Genomic DNA, 23,621 nt, shown 5'->3' on the forward strand with positions numbered 1-23,621 from the left:
AACTCAAAGCACGCGTTAGGACATAAATTAGATGAAAACTTTTACTTTCTCCTCATCCTTTTCATGACTCAGATACCATATTTCAGGACCCCCCAAATCCATTGAGCTGTGGATGGGTACTTTGGAAATGTAGAGAACTTGGTGGGAGGTTTGGTTACCAAGCCAGACAAATAATTCTGATTCCAGTAATGAACCAAGAACCCCTGGATTGGTAATGTGAGAGAGAGACTGGGGTGGGTCAAGGGGAGACTAATTGATTTCATTGAACTGAAATATTCAGTGACATCAGCAACATGTCCTGTTTCTCTGATACGAAATTAAATTCCATTTCATGATTGGCCCTTGCAAACTTTCAGTGGGGAAACAAGCTCCAGCCCTGTGCATGATAGATATGTTTGAAAAATCTATGAAGTTCCTCACCCCAGAGATCAGGTGTGCAGTTTTTTGAGTCATGCAGTGTGGAATGTGTGACCTTGCACTGACAGCATGAGTTGTGCCAGCTGGATCCAAGTGACAGGAATGTGAGCAAGTAGGTAGGTTAGGGAGCCAGTTCTGTTTACTCACATTTGGGGATTTCTTCTGCTTCTCCTTGCCAGAGCCCCCTTTTTAACTGATTACCAAGTGTTTTTAGCTGACCTCTGTTGCTTTTCCTTTGCTGAGTGTGCACTCACTTTTACATGTTCCAGTCCAATGGCTGCAGTGGCCAGCCCACTTAGTGTAGGCTAAGCCAGTGATCTGCCCCTTTGTTTCTGTGTAGAGGGGCTAGCTGCTTTGCATGGATGCTTAGGCAAATCTGCAATCCTCTTTGCTTCAATTGTTATGCAGGCTCTCCTTCATTTTTGCAGTTTTTCTTACTTACAATTGCTAGTAATCTTTCACTTTTTGGTGTTTCTGCTTTGGATGTTGTCTTTTTATAAGTGTTGTGAAACTCTGCCAGGGTGTTTAACTTCTCAGATTTGTTTGCTTGTCCAAGCAGGTCCCTCTTTACAAAAAGGAGGCATCGCCAGGGGATGCTGCAAGGAGAAAGGGGGTGCTCCAAGCTCCTCCAAGTTAAGACTCCCTATAACCAGAGTGGTGGCAGTAGGTCACTATACCTAATTCATCCAGGATTGATAGGGTGGGGCTGAAGGAGTGTAGTGGGGTAAAGGAGCACGCCTCTGTCTGTTGCCCAGGAAGACTGCTCCATCCCATTTCTGTGACATGTATGCATGTAACTGAAATTGTGTTTGCCACATATATCATGCAAGAAGAGATCAAACTTAAAATTCAAACAGTGCCTGTACATTCATCTGCCATAGAAACAGAGAGAACTAATGATTGGTGAACAGGAAAAAATAGAGCGAGGCAGACAAATAATCAATCTTGTAGAATGCAAGGAATCCATATATATTTGTGAGGGAAAACATTATTTCTGTTCGCCGCATTGCCTGTTGCCACATAGGCTGGATGCTCACTGCAATCTGTTTAGCCTAAATGATGTTATAACCATATCCTTGTAGCTTGGAGGGATTTTAGAGTTAGCCGTGTTCGGGTACAGTTGAGTGATGATAAGGTGTTTATCCAGTGTGACAGACTAGAGAATTAACAGTAGCCCAGTGATATCTAGAGGGCAAAAAAGGCTGTTGTGTGCTTTGTCTGTTCAGTGTTGATCTGCATTCTTTTGACATAGTGAATGAGCCAGTGAGTTCAACATATTGCAGCCCCTGTGTCCCCCATCCATTTTTTGGTTTCTGCTTTGGTTTGATGCTAACTGTCACAGTAGGGGTGCCCCTGAAATGTAATCATGACATATAGAGCATTTGCCTGTGCTGTTTGTTTATAGGACTAGAAAGCCCCAGGGGGCAAAAGCCATGGAACATGCTGAGCTTGTTCTCTGTGACACGGTGCTTCAATTAGGCAGCCCAGGCTGGTGTTCCTGGAGGTGCCAGAGACTATTGGGGATTCATTTGATGTGACTTAACTGTTTTGTGTATGCAAGGCACCAGCTTCCCTCTAAAGGAGGGCGGTGGAAATTATAAAAAAGATAAACATGTACTTTTATATATTTGTGTTATACCCATTAAAATCAACCACAGAACTCCATACAGCATCTTCATTTTAAGATACTCCCAACAGCACATCTGCCACATGCAAGCTCAGTTGTGCTCATAGCAGAAGCTTTTGTGACCCCTTTCCTATTCCTGTTGAGTTCTGTTACACGTCATGTCTTACTGCAGTTGATTACTCCGGAGGTTTCAGCAACACTTGAAGAGTAGAGGATCTTTAAAATGTCTGAGACAAGGGATAGATCTAGAAATTATAAAGGATTATTATAAAGCTTTTGGAGCATGGTGAAGACCGGGGTTATAGTGGAGAATTAAAACGTGATGAAATGTGCACTCACAGTTTTGGTAAGGTTTTTTATTACTAAGGAATGCCTACTATGCACCCTGTTCCTGTGTGTCCCCTGCACAAGCAGGGAGAGTTTCTGTTTCAGAAAAATATGCTGACTAGGCATCATTCAGTTAAGTTGATCATAGCTGGCAAAAAGGAGCCTTTAAAAGCTGGCAACTAACACAAGAGTAGATTTCAACCAGTGTAGGGATTACAATAAAGTTGGCAAGAAACAAATCATAGGGAAGGTCTGGAATAGTATCTGACGGGAGACAGTGCATGCTTAGAAGCACTGATACTAATGTTTTCTACTGTAACTGGGGAAGCAGATTTGTTTCTACATCAGAGCTGGGGTTGAGGGAACAGGAAAGTAATGTTGACTAGTCAACTGGGAGAGAAAAGCTTGGGAGAATAGCTTGGTATGAACATTAACGTGAGTGCAGACAACCAGTTCTTCAGTCCATCCTAGTCAATCCCCACTTTGCAGAAACTGCTGCAAAAAACTATTGCCTCCTGGAGTTGTACATGTGGATTTTCTTATTCTGTTGAATTTTAGATGGAAGAGTCCAAGGGCAACCAGAGTCTATCACAAAACAGTAGCTCGAGGAGCAATGGCAGTCACAGAATGGCAGTCAAGGAATCCCAAAGGTGGAGCTCCCAGAAAGAAATTTGTCCTTAAAAGTCTGCAACTACTGACCGTGCTTACGTCCCTTGGCAACAACTAATACCTCTCATAACATGATCCAAGGCTGCCACAGATCAGCCCAGTGCAGTTCATGCCACAACTGTGCCATGAGCACAACACTAGAAGTAAAAGTGCACTTAGGACAGATAAGTAAATGAGTCCGACCTAAGAATACACATCAGGTCAGATGTACGATGTATTCTTACGTAGCCTGTTACTAAGAAATAACCACTTAGAAAAACACACACTTATTTTACAGATGGGGTTTGGAGGCCAAGATTAATCCAAAGGACAGCTAGTGAGTCTATAATAGAGAACTCAAACACAGAGAAAACATTTTCCATTTCATAGATAGTAAGAGATGGCATCCCCAAGGAAGTGTGCGGAACCACAACAGATTATTTTAGCTCCTGTCAACCGCCAGAGCCATGAGATAGAGAAACAGAACAAGAAAGGCACAAAACACAGATGTGGATAACAGCAAGTAAGATTGAAAGGAACTTATTGCCTCCTGAGGCCAGTCCTTTATTGCAGTTTCAGGCTACTAGTGACTGCTTCTGTTACTGGGCCACATGTTCCCTCCACTGATGTCCTGCACCCTGGCCTGCTAGAGTGAGTGTCGGCACCACCAGCACTGGGTTCATAGGTGGGGTGGGGTGGGAGAACTGTATGGAGACAGAATTGGGATCACTGAGTCACCACCATCTGCTGCATACCCAGTTACCATGGGGTGGCTGCGTGGCACCGTTCTAAGACTGCATTCGCTTTATTTAACCAGCCAGCTCTACTGCCACTAATTAAAGTACTGGGAATTCAAACAGCAGCAGATGATGCAGCTACTCAGCTATTTCAAATTGTTTGCATGTGATCACACACAAGTTTGGCGGTCAGGTTTGTCCTGCACAAAAGATGTGTGCACATTAAATGAAAGGAGGGGTGCTGGAGTGATGAAGGTGGTCAAGTTGCTGGTTAACTTTGAACTTGGTCACAAGGTTTTGTCATCTCTAGTGTAGGACAGGCATGCTGCTGGATGCCCCGTAGATCAGATAATGTTGCAGCAGGTTTAGCAGTTGCAATAGCTGACCACCAGTGGAAATAAAGGTTGATGGTTTGCCCGTGCAGTGAAATTAAAGTTAGTGCATCACACTTCATTGTGTATTATGATAATACTGGCTTCAGCCCAAGGCTAGTTGCTAAAGACAGTCCTGCATGGACAAGGCCCCCATGTTGAATTGTCTGGAGCCACTCTTAAAAATGTCTTTGTTTTGATTCTGATGTCAGTGGGTGCCTCTGCTTCCTCTTTAGTAGGGTCCTCCATTTACAGCTACAACTGAGAGGTTTCTTCATCCCTCAGAGGACTCCTGTGTGCCTGGCACAAGAGGATCTTGCAAGACTCCATCTAACAGTAAACTGTTTGTTTCAAGTCCCCCAGGTCCTCAAGAGTTGCACTGAATTCATTGAGAAGCATGGCATTGTGGATGGAATATACCGTCTGTCTGGGATTGCTTCCAATATCCAGAAGCTGCGGTATGCTTGTTTTACTTACTTAATTAATATGTTTGGGAATTTATGGCCAGTTTTTCTCCCCTCCTAGAAAATGTTCTCATAAATGAGATATTATCAACAACACAATAATCAGTAGGGCTAATAAAACAGAACAGCATATATCTTGCAGAAATCCCAGTGCAATCAGATCCAGTCTGCATTGAAATATATATTCCTCCCCACATCTACAATTAACTGCCAAAAGCCTGCATGAACTAATGGGCCTTCAATGCCTTCTGGAAACCAGCTGAATTCTGAATGTCAAAGATCATCGTTGGAAGAAGCTTCCCAAGCCTAAAAGCGGCAGGAGACAATGTTCTTTCTGCTGTGGCTGTCAATTTAATAACGGTTGGATCTTTGATGCAGATCTTATGACCAAGAAGGAATGTATGTTTTGTGTTGTATTTCTTAAGTGCTAAACATGCCAGGTTCAGTCCTATAGTTTCAGCATCTTTATTCTCCTTAAAGAGTATGCATATGAATTCCCAACTAGTTTCTAAAGCTGTTGATTTTTGAAGGACAACATAGCCTGTAGACCTGAATCACTTTCCACATTTCCTGCAGTTCAAAAAATATCATAGGATAGGAACAGAAAATAGTTTGTTTTTTTCTGAAGGCCATTATCCATGATTTCAGAAGGCTGAGCATTCTTGTCTATGGGCTAGCAAGTGATTTGCCATGTGAATTGTGGCTTATGAGGACATGAGCTTCAGAAACGACAGTTGTTTGCGATCCCAATTGTCTGACTCACCATATTAGTTCCTATTTGTCTCAGCCTGGCTAATTTGAAACAGCAGTTTCCAAGCACATTTTCCAGCAAGCAACAAGCCTTGCCAGACCTAGTCTTGTAAACCTAACTCTTGTTTCATGCATCATAGTACAATGACACACACACACACACCTCTTCTCTCTGGAAGACCAAGGACAAGGCTCATGAATTTTTCTGAAGCTTACATAGGCTCAGCAAATAACTGTGTACAGCCATCGGAATGGTTGAGGATGCAGTTGGCCTCTGATGCTTCATTGTGTTCATTATTGTAATTTCTAGGTCATCAGTCTGATACACAGGTTTCATTTTGACACACGGGGAACTACATCCAGGAAGGCATCTGTCACTTACAATCACTGGAATTGCTTGTGCTTTGGCTGCATACACATGGAGTATATATCCTGAAATCATTTCTGGAACAATCTCTTCTGCATTAGATGGAATCTGCTTGTAGCCCCCCCCCCCCTTAGCAAACCAGTCAATTTTAAAACCTCCCAAGAAGCCATTTCATCTCAGAAAAATGTGAACTTCTAAAAGCAAAGATTCCTGTGGCTTGGGGTTTGAAGCATTTATTTCTTCCTATAAACGAAACCCTTGTTTGCTTTTGATGGTATAGTATCCTGTTTTTCTCTCCTTGTACCTCTTCCATTTTCCTTTCTCATCTCCAGGCATGAGTTTGACTCTGAACAAATCCCTGACTTGACAAAAGATGTATACATTCAAGATATACATTGCGTAGGTTCCCTCTGCAAGCTATATTTTCGGGAACTCCCAAATCCTCTGCTTACTTATCAGCTGTATGAGAAATTCTCAGTAAGTGCATGTTGGGATTTGTATTTTTACTGTGTAAATGTGAGTGAGATTCCAGAAAGGTGTCCCCTGTTACTGTTGGTTAAATCACATGTAAAACAATTGGCCTGCTGCCTGTGTGTATCTTCTTATGAGAATCTGTTTGTTGTTCTCTTGATGTACTACATGAGATGGCTCTCTGCTCTTGATCTACCCCTGGGAGTAAGAGGAGGGAAGGAAGTCTTTAAGGCCAACAAACAACAAGTTCATATATCTCTGAATCTCTTCAACTTGCATATGTTCTATGTTAGAATTCTCCAAGAGAAGCATGTTAGAATGTCACAGCTATTATGGTGTTACTAACAGTACAATCCTGCAGTGAGTTACTCCCATCTAATCCCATTGAAGTCAGTGGACTTAGATTACAGTAACTCTCCATAGGATTGCACTGTAAGTGGGCTGGGACGTAGGATCAAATCTCCCACCCACATGAACTTTGGCAGGTTTCCATACTCTGCAGCCTTGTTGTGAGGGTAAAACCCCACCCATGCTGCTTTAAGCTCCTTGGAGGAAGCAAGGGTTATAAATATAATAAATAATGTCCTTGTGTCTGAGTTTAGGTCAGTTTGCAACACGGTGCTCACTAAATAGAATGTGGGAAGTGTTTGTTCTTGCTCAGCATAATTAAGCTGTGACCTTGATACTGATTGTTGGCAGGACAACAGAGACCCATCCAAATATGTGACATCCTGCAGCAGGTGCATCACAATCATTTCAAAGGGATAGTCGTGTTAGTCTTTTGTAGCAAAGTAAAACAATAATTAAGTGACATCTTTAAGACTATCCAAGTTTATTCCAGTATAAGAGAGAGATCCTGCTTCTTCAGATGCACTCTTAAAACAGTCTTAAAGACTAACTTACAGTGAAATTCTAAGATGAGTTACTCCAGTCTAAGCCCATTAGCTTAAACTAGAGTAACTTTGCTTAGAATTTCACTGTTAAAGACTTAAAGATGTCACTTAATTACTGTTTTACAGATAAATGATGTTGAGATTTGTCCAATTGTTTAACAAATTGTGTTCTTCTAGGATGCTGTGTCAGCTGCTACAGACGAAGAACGATTAGTTAAAATTCATGACGTCATCCAACAACTGCCTCCACCCCACTACAGGTGAGGATACAGAATGCTCTAGCTTTTTAAAATGGTGCTCTTACTTACATTTTTTCCACAATTAATATAAAACACACTAAATTTCCTCCAAGGTTTTATTTCCTTGTCCTGGATTTATTTAATGGTGTTAAGACAATGCCTTTTCCTCTTCAGATGTGAGAACCCACCTCCCCCTGTCCAGGAACAGAAAATGAAATGAAGGCCATTCATACTAATCTTAATTCATGTCATGTTTGGCAGGGGGGGGGGTGTTCTGAGTTGATGTCTTCCTCTCTAAAGTACTTTGCACTTTCAGTATGCAGTTATATAATCATTGTTAACAGAAAAGTTGACGTTTCTGTTTGCCTTCCAATTTCTAGCCCTTAAGATGGCTTACTGAGGCAGCACGTATTAAATTAAATGGCCGAGTGCTCATTGAAGGATTTATAGCTGTTTAAAGTTGACTTCTCTTTTAATTAGATCTATAACAAGACAGACAACATACCCTATGCGTAATCTTAGCTGCTGTTATGTAAAGTGCCCCGGGGCAGGGGGATGAAGAATGGTGCCCATCATAGCTGAACTATCGCATTATGTTAAGAAAAAGGGAATTCATGAGTCCTGCAAAGTAAGGTATATTACTGAGTGTAGGGAAGAATGATGCTACATAAAACAGAAATAGCCAGGGTGTGTAATGGAAAGAAATTGCAGGAAATGTATGGTCTTCGTCTTACCTTTTAGGCAACATCCTGGAAATTTGATTATGTGAATTAAGGAGAACTGCATGAAGTGTTAATGCAAGCATAAATATGCCTCACTGCAGCTGGGATGGCAGATGTCCTTAATTGTCAGTGGTGAATAAGAGAGGCTGGCTGAACAGAGCTTCAGCACTACTACATTAAGGGACAAAGAGGGAGTGGTAAAAATGAGTCAGAAGGCATAGAAGGCTTGGCTGTTTTTAACATGTGTGGGCGTCCTCCTGAATCAACGTGTGAGAATCCCAAAACACACACATCTTCTCCATAGTAAAAGGATTCATATAATTAAGATGTTTGTACAGCACACTGTCTTATCTTTTGCCTGAATTAGACATTTTTAATATTTATAATAATGGATTCTAATATTGGTGACTGTGGATTCAAGTCTCTAGAGCGTCTTGGTGATTTTCTTCCTGTTTTTTTCAGCACCCAGAAACATATCTTATTTAAATGATGCTTTAGCTCATTTCATGAGATCAGGTTTATTGCTTTGCTTTATGATAATGGGATAAGAAGTAGATCACAAAGAATGAGCAATTTCCCACACCGGCACCACACACTCCCCACATATTGTGTCCTCATCAGTGGGGATGTAAATGTTTTCCTGTGTGTAACCCTCTATTTATAATGAAGCACGACAGCTGCAAACTATCCTAAGTTATTATTAATTAGCAGATTATTGGCCTCAAATTCCTACTTAGTTTGTCTCAATCAATGTTAATTGCACTTCCTGTCTCAGTGTGACAGCACTTCCCGTGCTTCCTTGATGAGCATTGCAGTATTCCTACTGGGCTGTTGCAGGCTTCATCAAAGTCCACAGTTTCTTTGCTTCATCCTATCCACTTACCAAATTGGAATAGAAGAAAAGTAGACCGAGGAATTACGTTGCATTCTGGATTATGTTCTGAATTCTGCTTAAGATCTAATTGGACCCAAATACCATGCTCTGTTCTTGGGGAAGGGATTTTCAGCCCCACACACATGTGCATCTGGTTCTGGGATGCAATCCCAAATTAGGAAGCAAATGTAGAAGTTTTATTCTAAAGTGTAACGTGGCTTCTCAAAGGACAACCTGTCCCTGGAGTTACTTGAAAGGATCATCTGCTATGCACGAATGCAAACCTACTCATGGGCACCAATTTTTTTTTTAAAAAAATCATGTTGGATTTTGTAGCTATTTGTTGTTTAAACATAGGAAGATGCTTTTCCATTTTTATGGCATCCCTTCAGTAGATGAATCTTGGTGTTATAAGCTCAGGAACATTTGAAAATAGAATTTTTTGTCAACGCTAACATAATGAACAAATACATATTGCAGGGTGTACTTGGATGCATTGCATGGGCTCCCTCTTGTGGCTGTCCTTAAAAAACGATGCTTTACTAATTTTCTTAATGGCTGCTGGGATTGATTCCCCTCCCCTCTTTGGGCTGAATATGTTCTTTCCAGAGGGCTGAATCTCTGCTCTTTGAAAACATCCCAGACCCGGCTATTATAACCTCTAAATCTGCACCTGACTTGAATTATGTATGGGCACATTAATTGAGATTGCATGTATCTAGTTTATACTGGTTGTGTGAGGTGGATGTGCGTGAGGTTGCAGAATTTGGGATTGTTTGTAACTGTGATTTTGTTATGATATCCATTTCACTGAGTAGAACCATCTTCGTGGCCTCCTGGCCAAAGAGGCAGCCATATAAAGAGGATGTCCTCCTTACTGGATGGCAGAGAGAAGGCAAGAAGGAGATCAACTGGGATTTGCTACTTCAAGTCTCAGTTCATGAACAAACCATAACTTAAACAAACCACGGTTTATTACGATGTCTGAATGCAGCCCTCATGCCTTGTAACATGGTCAAGTAATGCCAGATATCTAGATGTGTGACTGCCTGTTCATTAGAACTGTATCACAGTGCATTGGCCAACTCTCCATTTTGCCTGCCTGCTGTTGCATTCTTGAACTTTAATAAGAACATGTGTTGCTGCCTTGGTTGATGGTCTAATCAGAAAGCTCAGGTGTAATCATTTTTCAAAAAGCAGATATTGGATTGGAAACATCTCTGAAGTGCTTCCTTTCTGCCCCTAAACTAATTCATACTAATTTATTTTTTCCTGTTTTGTGAATTGCTGAGTGATAAACACTACCTGCTGTGAATCATTTGCTTTCCCCCACTAACAGCGCGCTGTCTCATTTTCTAGGACGCTGGAGTTCCTAATGAGGCACTTGGCTCATCTCGCTGATTACTGCACCATCACAAATATGCACACAAAGAACTTGGCAATTGTCTGGGCACCTAACCTACTGAGGTAATTTTTTTTTTTTGGTATCAGAATGTGTGCATAACATTTTCGCCAAAATAATTTTACCTTTTCCAAACTGTTAGGAAAGTTACACATTGAAAAAAATGTTTATATAAAAATGAATTTTTTGATATTTGGAAGGAGGGGAGTACTGTGTCAAAGCCCTGCATTGTTGAAAGCAATGAAACACATTCCTAATCTGGAACTTCAGGTTGACCTTGCTGAGCTAAATTGCCAACCACTATATGTTTTTGTAGTGTGTGGGTCATGTAGAGTGATGGAAGCATGTATGTGTGCATTACACCTTATGAACAGGGCATACCCCACCAGACCATGGCTGAGCAATAAGTGGGAAAAGAGCTGCGGGAGCAGAATCCCATAATAACGTAACTCAATTTATATACTGCCTGTGAGGACAACTTAACAGTCACTTAGAGCGGTTTACAAATTATTATCCCCACAACAATCACCCTGTGAGGTGGGTGGGGCTGAGAGAGCTCTGAGAAGCTGTGACTGACCCAAGGTCACCCAGCTGGTACAGGATCAGTGGAATTTTTAGCCCCAGCACCCCATAAAGGAAGGCACTTTTTTGAAATTTGAGGAGGAGAATAATTCAGGGAACAGCAGTTATGAAGAGGTCTAGGAAGTTAGAGTGTTATATAGAAATGCTTTTAGTTAACAGGTTAGAAATTGCTAGAGCATCAGGATCTGTTGCAGTTAATCTAGAGGGTTGAGTAATCCAGGCAGAGAAATATGAATGTCAGCTTCTCAGTCAGTTCACTTGCTCATGTTGCTAAAACCAATTGCAATAGTGATAAAAGTCTGAACTGACATTTCCCCCTCTCCCCGCATAATCATTTCTTTTTAAAGAATGTGTTGTTTTTACAATATATTAACCTCTCTCACCTATCACCCACTTACCAAGAAAGGGACAGGAACTGATCTGTCCCTAACCGAGGACCTTGCTATAAGCTTTAATAATGCTGATGTTCAGAACTGCAGTTTAGAGACAATGTTTTACAGTGCAATTCTAAGAATACTTTCCTGGGAGTAAGCCCTGTTGAATAGTCCTGAGTAGGATTCTGAATTGACCTGTTTAGGATTGATAAATTAGTGGTGGCAGCTGGTAGCTTAGAGGTCAGTGAAACGCTTTACTTGGGGTCACTAGGCAGGCAAAATAGTTGGTGACGTAGACACATGCTGTAGCTTGTTTTGCTACCTTTTTCGTTTTTGCAATTTGAGGGGAAGGCATATGAGGCAAGCCAAAAATCCACTGCTGTGAACCACAACATGTGTACCCTATGCATTGGACTGTGTTAGATTTTTACAATTTGTTACTTCATCATGAAAAAAACCTCCTTTTAAAGATGGTCTATAAATCTTTTATTGCATTCATGCATTAGCTAAGTGCAGAATTGCACTTGCAGCTACAGAATTCTTGAGTCTCTTTGCATCTCCCCATTCTCAACTGTGCAGTTAAGGAAGGATAGGTTAGGTTTTCATTTCCAATAACTCTTCACCTGCAATTGTTTAGGCCTCTTGTTATAAAAACATTTGGAGCACTAGGGTGACCAGAGCTAACTACAGTGAACTAGTGTAGAAAACAATTTGAAAACTATTTTTTTTTAATTGAACTTCTAAGTTGTAAACTGGAGCCACTTTGTTTTGTTTGTGAAAGACAGAAAGCAGCCTGCTAAATGTGAAGCTCTTGTGTATAACAACACTGTATTAATTCGACCTGTACAGAATTTGATCCATTCTCTTCTGTTGCTATATTATCACCGACTTCTCACCTCCGCTTAGGTCAAAGCAGATCGAATCTGCATGTTTCAGTGGAACAGCTGCTTTTATGGAGGTTCGAATCCAGTCGGTGGTTGTGGAGTTCATTCTCAATCATGTGGACGTCCTTTTCAGCTCCAAACTCAGTTCTGTTATTCGAGAGAGTGCAGGTATGTTTCCCCAAGATGGAGATCTGGTTAAAATTCAGCATTCTGGTCGCATGTTCAGCACTAGAGAATACCATTTTTATATTTTGCTACAGTCAAATATGAAATGCAGCCTAATTTTACTGCTGTCAATAATCATCCTTTCTTCTTTGGGTGTCACTGCAAGCTAATGGTGCTTATTAAATTTAAGAAGTGGAAGCTGTTGTTTAGTATCAGGAGGTGACCTTTGTTAATTGCCGTGTGGTTTTTCTAATCTTGGCACGTCCAACTTACCAGTGTTAATAATTGTACTGCACCTTTCCTACTGATCCTTAGCTTGAACTGTACCTGTACTCTTCTGTTCTAGAAGGTCTTGCTTTTAACTGAACCACCTCCAAGAAATCTCTTTGCTTTAAGAGGAGTATTCAGATTGTTTATTAGAGTTAAAAATGGGCTGTGGCAATTCATGTAATTGTCTTAATTGTTGTACCAGTTTAAATTTAATTTGTGGGTAAAAATCCTTCACTTCCTTGCTGAATAGCATGTCAGAGAACATTCTGTAACAATTAGGCAGCTTGCAAAGATCTCTATGTGGTGTGTAGGCTGCCATCCTTAGAATACCTGCAGGGACAGCAAACTTTTATTCCAATATCAGATTTGCTGGGATGGGGCTTTAAAAGCAAATTGTGAATCAAACTCCAACCCTGTTTCTTGCTGACTCATGATCTCTAAAAGGCAAGGAAAGTAACTTGATAAAATTAACACATTAGCAAACCTCACACCAAATTTAGTTATAACTACATTTATAATTTACCTTTCTCAAAAAAAAAGACTCGAATATTTTCTCAACTCAAGAATATGTATTTGTTAAATACTTATTATTTCCCCCTTTTTTGCTCTTAAAATTATAACCTATGAATTGGATCGAATCAAGTATAAATGGTGATAGCCACAGAAGGGATATTTGCTGTTTTCCTCTTCCAGTTGTGCCCAACTAAAGTTCACAATCATGTGTGTGTGTGAGAGGGGGGGGGCATCCAAGCTCTTTGGAAGGGGAGTGGAATATGAGTGAGATGGATAGGTGGATTTATGGACAGCTGGTAGGGGAGTGGTCCTGCCAGATGGGCAAAAGGCTTTGGCAGTGCATGCTGTTCATTTCTAGTACAGATTTAGTTGGCTCTAAAGGTTTGGGTGGTGATTTTATCATTGCTGCATTTTACAGTGTCCTAGAAGGCAACTGCCTTTCTCTTTTGTTTGAACTCTAACCATTTAAGAAAATAATTGTTCTGTCCTTTGGAGCGAAGGGTACTGGCTGAACATTAGGAAAAACTTCTTTACATTAAGAGTAGTTCAGCAGTGGAATCGGCTGCCTAGAAGTGTGGTGGGTTCACCCTCATTGGCAGTCTTGAAGGAGCGGCTGGACAAATACTTGTCAGAGATGCTTTAAGCTGCTCCTGTATTAGGCAGGGGATTGGACTAGACGGTCTGTAAGGCCCCTGCCAAGTCTGTGATTCTAAGTGTATCCCAGTTTCTGGTTTGTGCCTTTTGCCACTGCTCGTCTTTATCCCTCTCTCTTGTCTTGGGCTTGTCTTGCAGGTCACAGTTCCTTGTCACGGCCTAAATCTCTGCTGGTATCTTCTCCCTCAACAAAACTGCTCACTCTGGAGGAAGCACAAGCGAGGACTCAAGCCCAGATAAACTCACCCATCGTGTCAGACAGCAAGTACATTGAAGTGGGCGAAGGACCTGCTGCTCTGCAGGGAAAATTCCACACCATTATAGACTTTCCATCTGAAAGGTAGAGAGTCTCTTTTAGAGTCTTCCTGTCACTGACTTCCAAGCTACTAGGCTGGCTTCAGTCATGGGTCCATACTTTCCCTGCACCATTGATGAGCACTGTCTAATGATCGATCACTCAAAGAATCCATAAGATACACTTTGCTCCTTTTACTGTTGATGCTCTGGTCTGGGCAGCTCACCCTCCTCTTGAGGACTGACTCCCCATGTCAATAAGGCCCTCCATTCCTGTAGGCGTTTACCAAAAAGCACTGACTTCTCAGAGAGAGCTTTTATTCTTCTTTGACCACTGGCAGTTGCAGTGAGTATGCGTGTGAGACGGCTGTGCTTGCACAATGTAGACAGAGTTGTCCGAAGGCCTGAGCCAAAGGGAAGGCTGGGATACCAAAAGCATGGTAACAGTTTATCAGTGGAAAACGTGGGTTCGTCATGTATAGATTTGGATAAGATGGGAGGTGAGAGAAGTCTTTCAATACTTGTCTCGACACTAGTGAGCCTTGTCACCCTTGATTCACACACACACACACACACACACACACACACACACACACACACACGTGTGCAGTTTTGACTCTTAATTATTCTTTTAATAATGTTCCTCCCTTCAGGCGAATGATAAATTATAAGCCTTTCTGGAATATTCACTTCCTTTCTTTTTCTAAATGGTTGAAATGTTCATGTAGTGGTGGTTGATACTTTTAGAGACAACAGGGACGCGAAGCTATTATGTTCTGCTGCTGTACCAGTTTCCTTGAGGGCAGTAGGGTTTACTTTGCACAGCTTAGCACATTCCGCCAGCATCTCAATTTGGACTCCGTCCTGCTATTCCACTCCAGAAAGAGACCACCGAGTAAGATGAAGAAATCCCCTGTTGGCAGCTGGCGCTCCTTTTTTAACCTAGGAAAATCATCGTCTCTCTCCAAGCGGAAACTGCAGCGCAACCCGAGCGAGCCTTCTGAAATGAAAGCCATAGCCCTGGCAGGTAAGTTTGTCTCTTTATGTGACGTCAAGGACTGTAAGCCGTTATTCATTATACTGGACGCTTAAAATTAGATGGGCAAATTTTGGATTCTCCAGTTCAGCTGATTTTTATCTTGGGATGGCATCTCTTCTATCCCGTAACTGAAAAGCATTAAGTACTGTTCTGACCTCTGCTGATCCCAAATAACTATAGAAGTTGTGTGTGTATTGAGTAACCTGCTGCTGTCCATGCTTCCTACCATAATAGGCTGGTCGACGGCCTGTTGTTGGATACTCTGAAGTGGCTCAAAGTGCCTGCTTAGGATTTGAAAGAACTTGATTCCTGTCTCCATGCTTCCATTGAAGCTCACTGGGTGACCTTGAGCCATTTCAGCCTAAACTACTTTACAGGTTTATTACTGACGCAGGTAGTATGGATGGCCCAGTGTAAATAGTGAGCGGACCTGAGAGAAAACTTCCTCTCCCCAGGTCCACTCGTCATACACCCAGCCCCTTGCCCAGCCAACTGAGCCCTGATTGGCCCACAGGCTGGGAGCTGCAGGGAGAGCCCCATGGAGCCATGCCAGAAGCCAGTCACAGCTGCCACCATGGCTGTTCCCTTCTCACTGTAGCACTCTCTTGCTCTCTAGCAACCTGGGGCCCCAGGTGAGTTGGGGAGGACTCTTGCAAATATTTTTTTTTTGCCTAATAAGAATATAATGAATTTGTACAATGCCCTACCTGTTCCTCCTTAAAAATAGAAAGGAATTAACTTGAGAGAATAGCTTAGTAAATTCCAGTGCAACATCCTGCTAAGCAACAAAGCAAGAATGCCTTTGATGGAGGAATACTGAGGGATTATGCTTTGTTGGATTCCTCTGTTAAATGCTGTGCGCTGCAGAGAAGATCTGTATATAACCAGTTTAATAACGGTGGGCAGGTGTGTTTGTGACACCAGAAAATGCATTTTAATTTAAAAAGGGAAATGGTGTGTGCGCGCACTCACTTGTTAAATGTATCCAACTCTTTTATGTTTTGCCTGCCCAGGAGGACGAGGAGACAGTGGGACCCTGCGCTCCGCCAAGAGTGAAGAATCCCTCTCATCTTTACATGCCATTGATGGTAAGATGGAACATGGTGTCCTTTGTTTGCCTGTGTTTTATGGAAAGAAAGGCAGTTGTCACTTCCCAGTTCTAGCGGAGAAAATAACTCTGATGGGGAAAAAAGGATAGAAGTTCAGCATCATGGAGAACTGAACTCTGAGCACAAATAGAATACATTTATGTATTTGTAATGTGATTTATAGTGGTAATTTATAGATCTGTAATGTAAACAGCAAAGCACCAGTTTCATATGATGGGTCATCATTCCAATGAATGTTTTGCTCTGTCTTCATAGGTGAATCTAAATTGTTCCGTCCCAGAAGGCCGCGGTCCAGTAGTGATGCCTTGTCTGCTTCCTTTAACGGGGAGCTCTTGGGGAACATGAACCGCTGCAATTCCTATGACAACCTTCCCCATGACCAGGAGAGCGACGGGGATGAAGGACACATCCATGTTCCTGCTCTCATCTCCCCACGGTCAGCCGAAGATGTTGACCTAAGCCCGCCTGAGATTGGTGTGGCTAGCCTGGATTTTGACCCCATGTCTTTCCAGTGCAGCCCTCCCAAAGCAGAGTCGGAATGTCTTGACAGCAACACCTCCCTATTGGAGTCGGTAGACTTTAATAAGGAAAAACAGAGCACTTTTAAGAAGGAGCTAGACTCAGGCAGCCAGTCTCACACCCCTGGCAGTGCTACAAGCTCTGAACCAGTCTCTCCCTATCAAGAGAAGACTATGAGTCCCTTCTTCACTCTAGACCTGAGCCCAACGGAAGAGAAATCATCCAAGCCCCAGTTGTTCTCTGAGAAGGTTGGCCATGCCTTCTCCCCCAAGATGGGACGGAAGCCAGTCAAGTCTCCACCACTGAATATGCTGGAGCCTGTCCCCTTCACTCTACCCAGCCGGGTACCAGATGTCATTGGAGGGTTATCAGGGAGCTCAGGTGCTCCAGAGTGGACTAAAGGGAACTGTAGCACCAGCGAGGCCACAAGCAGGTCCCCACCCCAGATGATAATGTCACCCTTGAAAGCCAGTGAGCTGAGGCCAGGTGAAGGGCACCAGCAAGAGTTCCAGAGCCAAGGAGATGCCAAGAAAGCTGAACTTCAAGAAGAAGTAGACCAGCCTCTGCCCAGCAGCAGCCAGAGTAAGCCTGTACCTTCTGGACAGACACAGCCAGGTACAGTGTGTTTTCCTCCATTCTTTCTTTAAATTCGCATGGGACCAGCTCTCTCACTTCTCTGCGTGCCTTTAAAAAGAGGGGATAAAAGTCTGGTAATGACAAACCAGAGTGTGGGTCTTCCAGAGCGTGTGGAGGTTGCTCAGGCCCCAATAGGGAGCATTAAAGGAACCCAAACTTTCTCTACGACCTCTTTTCATCGCACAGAAAAAATTGCTTGAGTATTTTATATATCCCTGTTATCTTTTTACTCTTTCATAACATGAAAGGATCTCTTGCAGTCCTTACCAACTGATAGAACATCTGTTTTTAAAACTAAATAAATAAATAAAAATTTAAAATCTGGCTACACTTGAAGAGGGGACCTTTTGGCCAAAAGTAACCTGTGATTAAATTGCGCAGCAGATCCCGTCAAAGGATCAGACCTTTTCTTTCTTTGTTACCTGCTGCCTAGCTCTCTAGGAATGCAACAGGAACCTTTTAGACAATCTCTTACGCTTTTCACACCGAACTGCTGTCCTGTTTGCATGTATGACGGAAGATGCACTTTGTTACGCCATGGAGTTGCCACTGTGAAATGTTGGAAGAATCTATTTTTGTAATGGTCTATAGGAATTGCTCACTCTCCTTACAGGATAACATAAATCATTCTCTTTCTTTTGTTTTTCTACTCTTCCTCCCACTAGGAGCAGTTGCCCTCGACTCCCCCCAGGATCCTGTGCCAGTCAGTTCTGTCTCTGTTGTCCCTCCTCCTCCACCGAAAAACGCAGCACGCATGCTAGCCTTAGCCCTAGCAGAGTCTGCCCAACAAGCCTCAGTTCAGTCACACAAGAAACCAGATGCTCTCTCTGACTGTATCACCTATGCAGAGGCGGAGAGCGGAGGAACGGTAGAAATGTTCCATCCGTATTCTGCTGTCACTCCAGAGAAGCTTCACCTGTATACTGCCCTGCCAGAAAATCAGCTCAGTTTGCAGGCTGCTGCGACTGCAGATCACCAGAGGAGTGGATTGCCCTCAGACCAGGGCTTTCCAAATGGTGGCATGCCCGAGGGCAGCAATCATTCCCATGTTGGCATGCCTGGAAATCGGGACCACTCTCTGCTCTCTACTGACATGCCTGGAGAGCTGCATAGTGGCACAAACGTGGTCTGGGACCACCCCCACTTCCATCCTCATGCGTCAGGGGAGACACACCACCTTGCTCACTCAGTTCTCTCCGAGGATCAGAAACACTGTCATCCTTGCGCTCAGGGTGTGTTGCAGCCAGAGCCACCCGCAAAAGAAGCACCTACGCAAAACTCTCACCTCCACACTTACCTCCTTACAGATAAGAACCAAATCCAGACCAACAAGCTCCATTTTTCAGTCTGCTCAGCAGAAAATAAATGTCAGTTTCTTCCTGCAACTGCTGGGGAGAAAACAGCCACAACTGCTGCAGCATACATAACAACTGCACAGGCAGCAGCAACTGAAACCGCACCCGGCGTATCTGGCCAGCACATTTCTCTTCAGCCTGCCACAGCCACTCCCAACTGCACATGGGGAGAAATTGCGTTCATGACTGCTCAACACGCTCTTGCCAGCAGCCATACAGTTCCAACGCAGAGGCCAGGAGAGCATCATCCTGCTGTGGGACAAACGCCAGCTGCAGCCGTTAAATCTTCGAGTGGCCTGGGCCAGGTAAAAGTCTGTTCTGCTCCCACTGTCTGACCTTAAGGCAAAGTCTTGCGAATCTTGCAAAGTTGCAACTGTTTGGTGATGAGAACATATCTTATGAATAAATTCTGCTTTCTCATTTCCCTCCTGCCAAATTTGCCTTCTATGTTGCTTTCAATACGAACTTTCCATAATTATTTTCCTCCCAGCACTTGGAGAAGACACATTTGGCAAGTAGTTAGCTGTTCCTAGAAGAAAATTTGAGTATTTGCTAATATCCTTCCTGGAAACAGCTTGGCAACTCTTACTAAGACTTCTCCAGAAAAGTCAGCTTATTGAGTAAGCATAGAGACTTTTATCTAGAATTGATTTAAGTATGGAGTTATCACAATGGAAAGTGTGGAGAGACTTAGCAGTAAGTGGTACCATCATATGTTCCATTGATTAATTTTAATAGCTGGTGGAGACTCCTCGAACTATCTGTCTTTTTCCTTCTAACAAACAAACTAAAGTGGCTGTTAACCATGCTTTGCCTTCTTGATTTCGATGCACTTTAGGGGTAGATCTTTTCTATCCATTAGTTTGTTCCACTTTCCTTCAAGCCCCACTAAAGCTGCAGTTGTTATTAAATGGCACCATTAGTGAAAGACAGATAAGCTTTGCTTACAGTTCATATTTTAACTGCTTTCCAGTTGAAGGGTAGAGAATGTGAGGTAGTCTGGATTTAGTGATCTGAGTGTCAGACTGGTATCTGGGAGACCAATTTGGTGTAGTGGTTAAGAGCACAGGACTCTAATCTAGAGAACTGGGTTTGATTCTCCACTCCTTCACTTGAAGCCAGCTGGGTGACCTTGGGTCAGTCACAGCTCTCTCAAAGCTCTCTCATCCCCACCCACCTCACAAGGTGTTTTGTTGTGGGGATAATAATGACCTACTTTGTAAACTGCTCTGAGTGGGTGTTAAGTCATCCTGAAGGGCGGTATATAAATCAATAATAATAATAATAATAATAATAATAATAATAATAATAATAATAATAGTAAAGCCATGGTCCAAATCCCTGCTGTGCCAGTCACATGGGGCCAGTCACACAGTCTCAACCTACCCTCAAGAGTTGTTGTGAGGATAAAATGGAGGAGAGGAGACGTGATGTACGCTGCTTTGGGGGAGAAAGTTGTGGTATAAACAAAGGAAATAAATAAATAAATGCTACACCTTCCAGTACAGTTGTTGGTCACCCCTCCTAGCTGTACTGTTGGATGAGATACTGGATTGCTCATTGACTCCAAAAAGACGGGGCTGAGTCATTCTGTGCCCCCAGAGATCGCTGGGGTTTGTGTTGTGAGGGGCTGAGGTCACAACTAATCTTTGGTTTTGCTTTCTCATGCCAGGCACAAGAAGAAGCGAGTCCAGAGAAACTGTCTGAGCCTCGATCAGCTGAGCCAGCCCCCATTTTCGCTACAGAGGGCACTGCTACTATCCAGTGTACTTCAGCCACCCCTGTGGCCACACTCCATCAAGTCCAGTTGGAGAAGCCCCATGAAAATAGCAGAGCTCCCCCTTTGCACTTGCGTTCTGAATCTGTCCCAGCTCACTCCTCCTGTGGATTTACACCCCCAGTCCCACCTGTGAGGACAATGGAGAGTAAAATTGCTGCAGCCATGCATTCAAATAATGCAGATCCTATGAATCCTGCCAGTTACCATTCCTTTCTTGCTTCCTCTGCACTGCCACCATCAGCGGAAGATCCTCTACCGCCACCTCCCCCACCTAAATACACTTCACTCCAGTCTTCGTATTTCTCCCATGCCAAGTCAGAGAGCGCCCCCGAGACCCCAGCGCCAGACAACTATGTACATCACAAGCCTGCATCCATCCACCAGTACAGGGCCGAGAGCATCCCACCACACCTCTATCACAACAAGTCCGAACAACATCCAGGCTACCCTTCTCTGTCGGAGACACCCACGTCTACGGTCCCCAGGTACAACGCATATGCCACTCAAGGGAAGAGCGCCTCTGTCCATCACTCCAAACCCCGCAGTCGGATAGAATACATGTCCTCCATGAGCCCTACAATGAGGAGCAATAGTTATGTAGAGGATTCGCCGCCCTACCCCACCATCCGACGTGTGCACTCGCTGCACGTCTCTGCTCCGTCTACTATCAGATCAGTTCCCATTTCCCGTACAGAGGTGCCTCCTGATGATGAGCCTCTCTACTGCCCAAGGCCTCTCTATCAATATAAGCCATATCAGCCCCATGCAGATTATCATGTCACTCAGCTGCAGCCTTACTTTGAGAATGGCCGTGTTCATTATCGATATAGCCCCTACTCAAGCTCCACCAGCTCCTCCTGCTACACTGCAGCGGACAGTGGGTTTTACGATCTGGATCCATATGGAACAATGAGACTGAGGCAGTTCCATCCTCTCGCCGGTAGAGATTTTGCATCCTATTCCAGGCTGCAGAGCAAAAGTTTGTACCGCTATCCTGGCCTGCCTCCATACCCTCGAGGAGGCCTCAGCCACCTGACCGGCAAAGAGCACAGCTTCATCAGCAGGGATGTCCCACCTGCCCCAGATGTCAAGCCTATGTACGTCTCCTGGGATTTGGAGGACATGGAAAAGTACCGTATGCAATCCATCCGCAGAGAAAGCCGTGCACGCCAGAAAGTGAAAGGGCCAGTCATGTCCCAGTATGACAACGTAGCCCCTTTGCTGCAGGACGAATTGCGAACTGTTGATGTTGTGCACTTGCGCAGTAAATCTGATCCTGGGAAAACTGGCCTCCTCACTGTAGCTGATGGAAAGGAAGGGAGATATCCATGCAAGGTAGGGACCCCTGAGGGGGATGAATGCTACTATGTGCCACATCCGGACATTGATGTAGATAGATCCCATTATCATGGAACCTATGGGAACGGACAATCTAAGAAACCTTCCCTCCCTCAAAAGCAAAGCAGCATCAGGAACAGGAAACAACCTGAGGCAGGTTGTAATTCGAATGAGCACAGAACACATCTGCAGCATGACATGAGCCATAGGCAGCCTCTGGAATCTAAAAACGGGCCCCCGTATACGGATTACCAACCAAAGGGCCACCAGGAGCCAGCAGAATCAATGGTGTACCAACACTCTGCTGGGAAATACGTTCCAGCCAGCCACGATGCCTTGAGACTGAATCATAAAGAGGTGAAGCTACCAGAGGACAGGCCTGAAGTAGAGCGACCTCGAGCAAGGCAAGCCGTAGTTGCTGAAAAGCACTCCCGAGACTGCTATAAAGACGGTGAGCACTACGGGAAGCCCACAGCACCGCCTCCGAAACCAGAACGGAGCCATAGCCTCCGGCTCCAACACCCCGAGAACATGGAACGGGACCCTGGGCTCCTTTACCCATACCAAACCCTTGGCAAGCGCCAAAGCACTATGACTGTGGTGTCGCAGTACGATAATTTGGATGACTACCATACCATGCCTCAGCACCAAAGAGGGGGTTATGTTGGAGGAGGGGGCTTTGTCCCTCCCTTTCCTCATCCACACAGCAGGACCTATGCCACAGCTTTGGGCCAGGGGGCCTTCCTTCCCTCTGAGCTCTGCCTACAGAGGCCTGAGACTGAGATCCATGCAGAGTGAGCTCGAAGGGCAGGAGGGATAAGAGTTTTAAGCAGCCCCTGCTGGACAGTGGACTGGTTTATTTTTTCAGTGACACACACACACACACAAAAAACCCATCAGAGCTATTCCTGCCAGTAACCTCCACTCACCTCTTGCCCTCCCAACTCCCCACCACCACCCCAGCTCTCCATCGCTTCCAGGTTTTTATATAGTAAATGTATAGTTTTATCTCACATGTCTAAAGGTAGGTTGGAGTAATCATGCAGGCTTTCGTTAAACTTGAAGGCGAGAAATGTTGTGCTGTGAATAGCTCTCACATTCCTTAGTTTGAAACAATGGCATTTCCCCATAGCTTTGGCACTACTGTCCTTTGGAGACCTGTGCATGGCATATGTAGACATTGTTTAATACAGACATTTCATCCCAAGGTTAAACGTCACTAGAGAGAGATTTATGGAATGGCAAGCTTTTTAGAACTACTTCAACTTGACCCTTTCTGGCTTAATATACCAAACGGGGGTGGGTGGGAGGGATGGTTTCACGTTTTGTTCCTTTTTACATTTCCAGATTATTAATTTTTTAAAAAGTTTTAATCCAGTGGTCACCTTCTTCCAAAAAAGTATATGGAATGCTTTTATAGCTCCTAATTTCATCTAAAAATGGTCTGTTTAGATCGGTAAGAGTGGGATAGAAGGGTGGGGGCAAGTGAGGTTTAGAAGATCAAGAAGCATTATCCAATCACAGACAGCTCTTAAGAAAAAAAATGTAATCAGTGACTTCATCAAACATTAGGAAGTTTTTTTTAAAAGAAGGAGAATCTTTAAATGTTGTAAATGTTGTCACTTTGCTAAACCTGGCAAGTGAGACTTGTATTTATTACAGTCCTAAGAGAAATACCTCTTAGAAACATTTTACAGCAAATGCTTTTCATATGTAGCCCTCTGTACAGGTGGGTCATCCAGAGGTTCTTCTGCTGTGGCAGAACTACCAAAGGCTTTTGCAGGAAAGAGGCCACATCAA

General features: G+C 43.6%; 1 protein-coding gene across 1 annotated transcript in view; it reads left to right on the forward strand.

Annotated features, from left to right (window-relative positions):
• Positions 1–23,105, forward strand: part of ARHGAP32 (Rho GTPase activating protein 32) — a 246,304-nt gene extending 223,199 nt beyond the window's left edge. The window contains exons 12-22 of the mRNA XM_054998383.1: positions 4,483–4,585; positions 6,041–6,185; positions 7,250–7,332; positions 10,267–10,374; positions 12,172–12,317; positions 13,890–14,091; positions 14,927–15,072; positions 16,098–16,172; positions 16,449–17,327; positions 18,014–19,008; positions 20,376–23,105. Of these exons, the coding sequence (XP_054854358.1) occupies positions 4,483–4,585; positions 6,041–6,185; positions 7,250–7,332; positions 10,267–10,374; positions 12,172–12,317; positions 13,890–14,091; positions 14,927–15,072; positions 16,098–16,172; positions 16,449–17,327; positions 18,014–19,008; positions 20,376–22,619 (5,126 nt within the window). The 3' untranslated portion in view covers positions 22,620–23,105. The remainder of the gene's footprint in view (positions 1–4,482; positions 4,586–6,040; positions 6,186–7,249; positions 7,333–10,266; positions 10,375–12,171; positions 12,318–13,889; positions 14,092–14,926; positions 15,073–16,097; positions 16,173–16,448; positions 17,328–18,013; positions 19,009–20,375) is intronic.
• The last annotated feature ends 516 nt before the right edge of the window (positions 23,106–23,621 follow it).

Source organism: Eublepharis macularius, chromosome 14, assembly GCF_028583425.1.
Source record: "Eublepharis macularius isolate TG4126 chromosome 14, MPM_Emac_v1.0, whole genome shotgun sequence".
Lineage (NCBI taxonomy): Eukaryota > Metazoa > Chordata > Lepidosauria > Squamata > Eublepharidae > Eublepharis > Eublepharis macularius.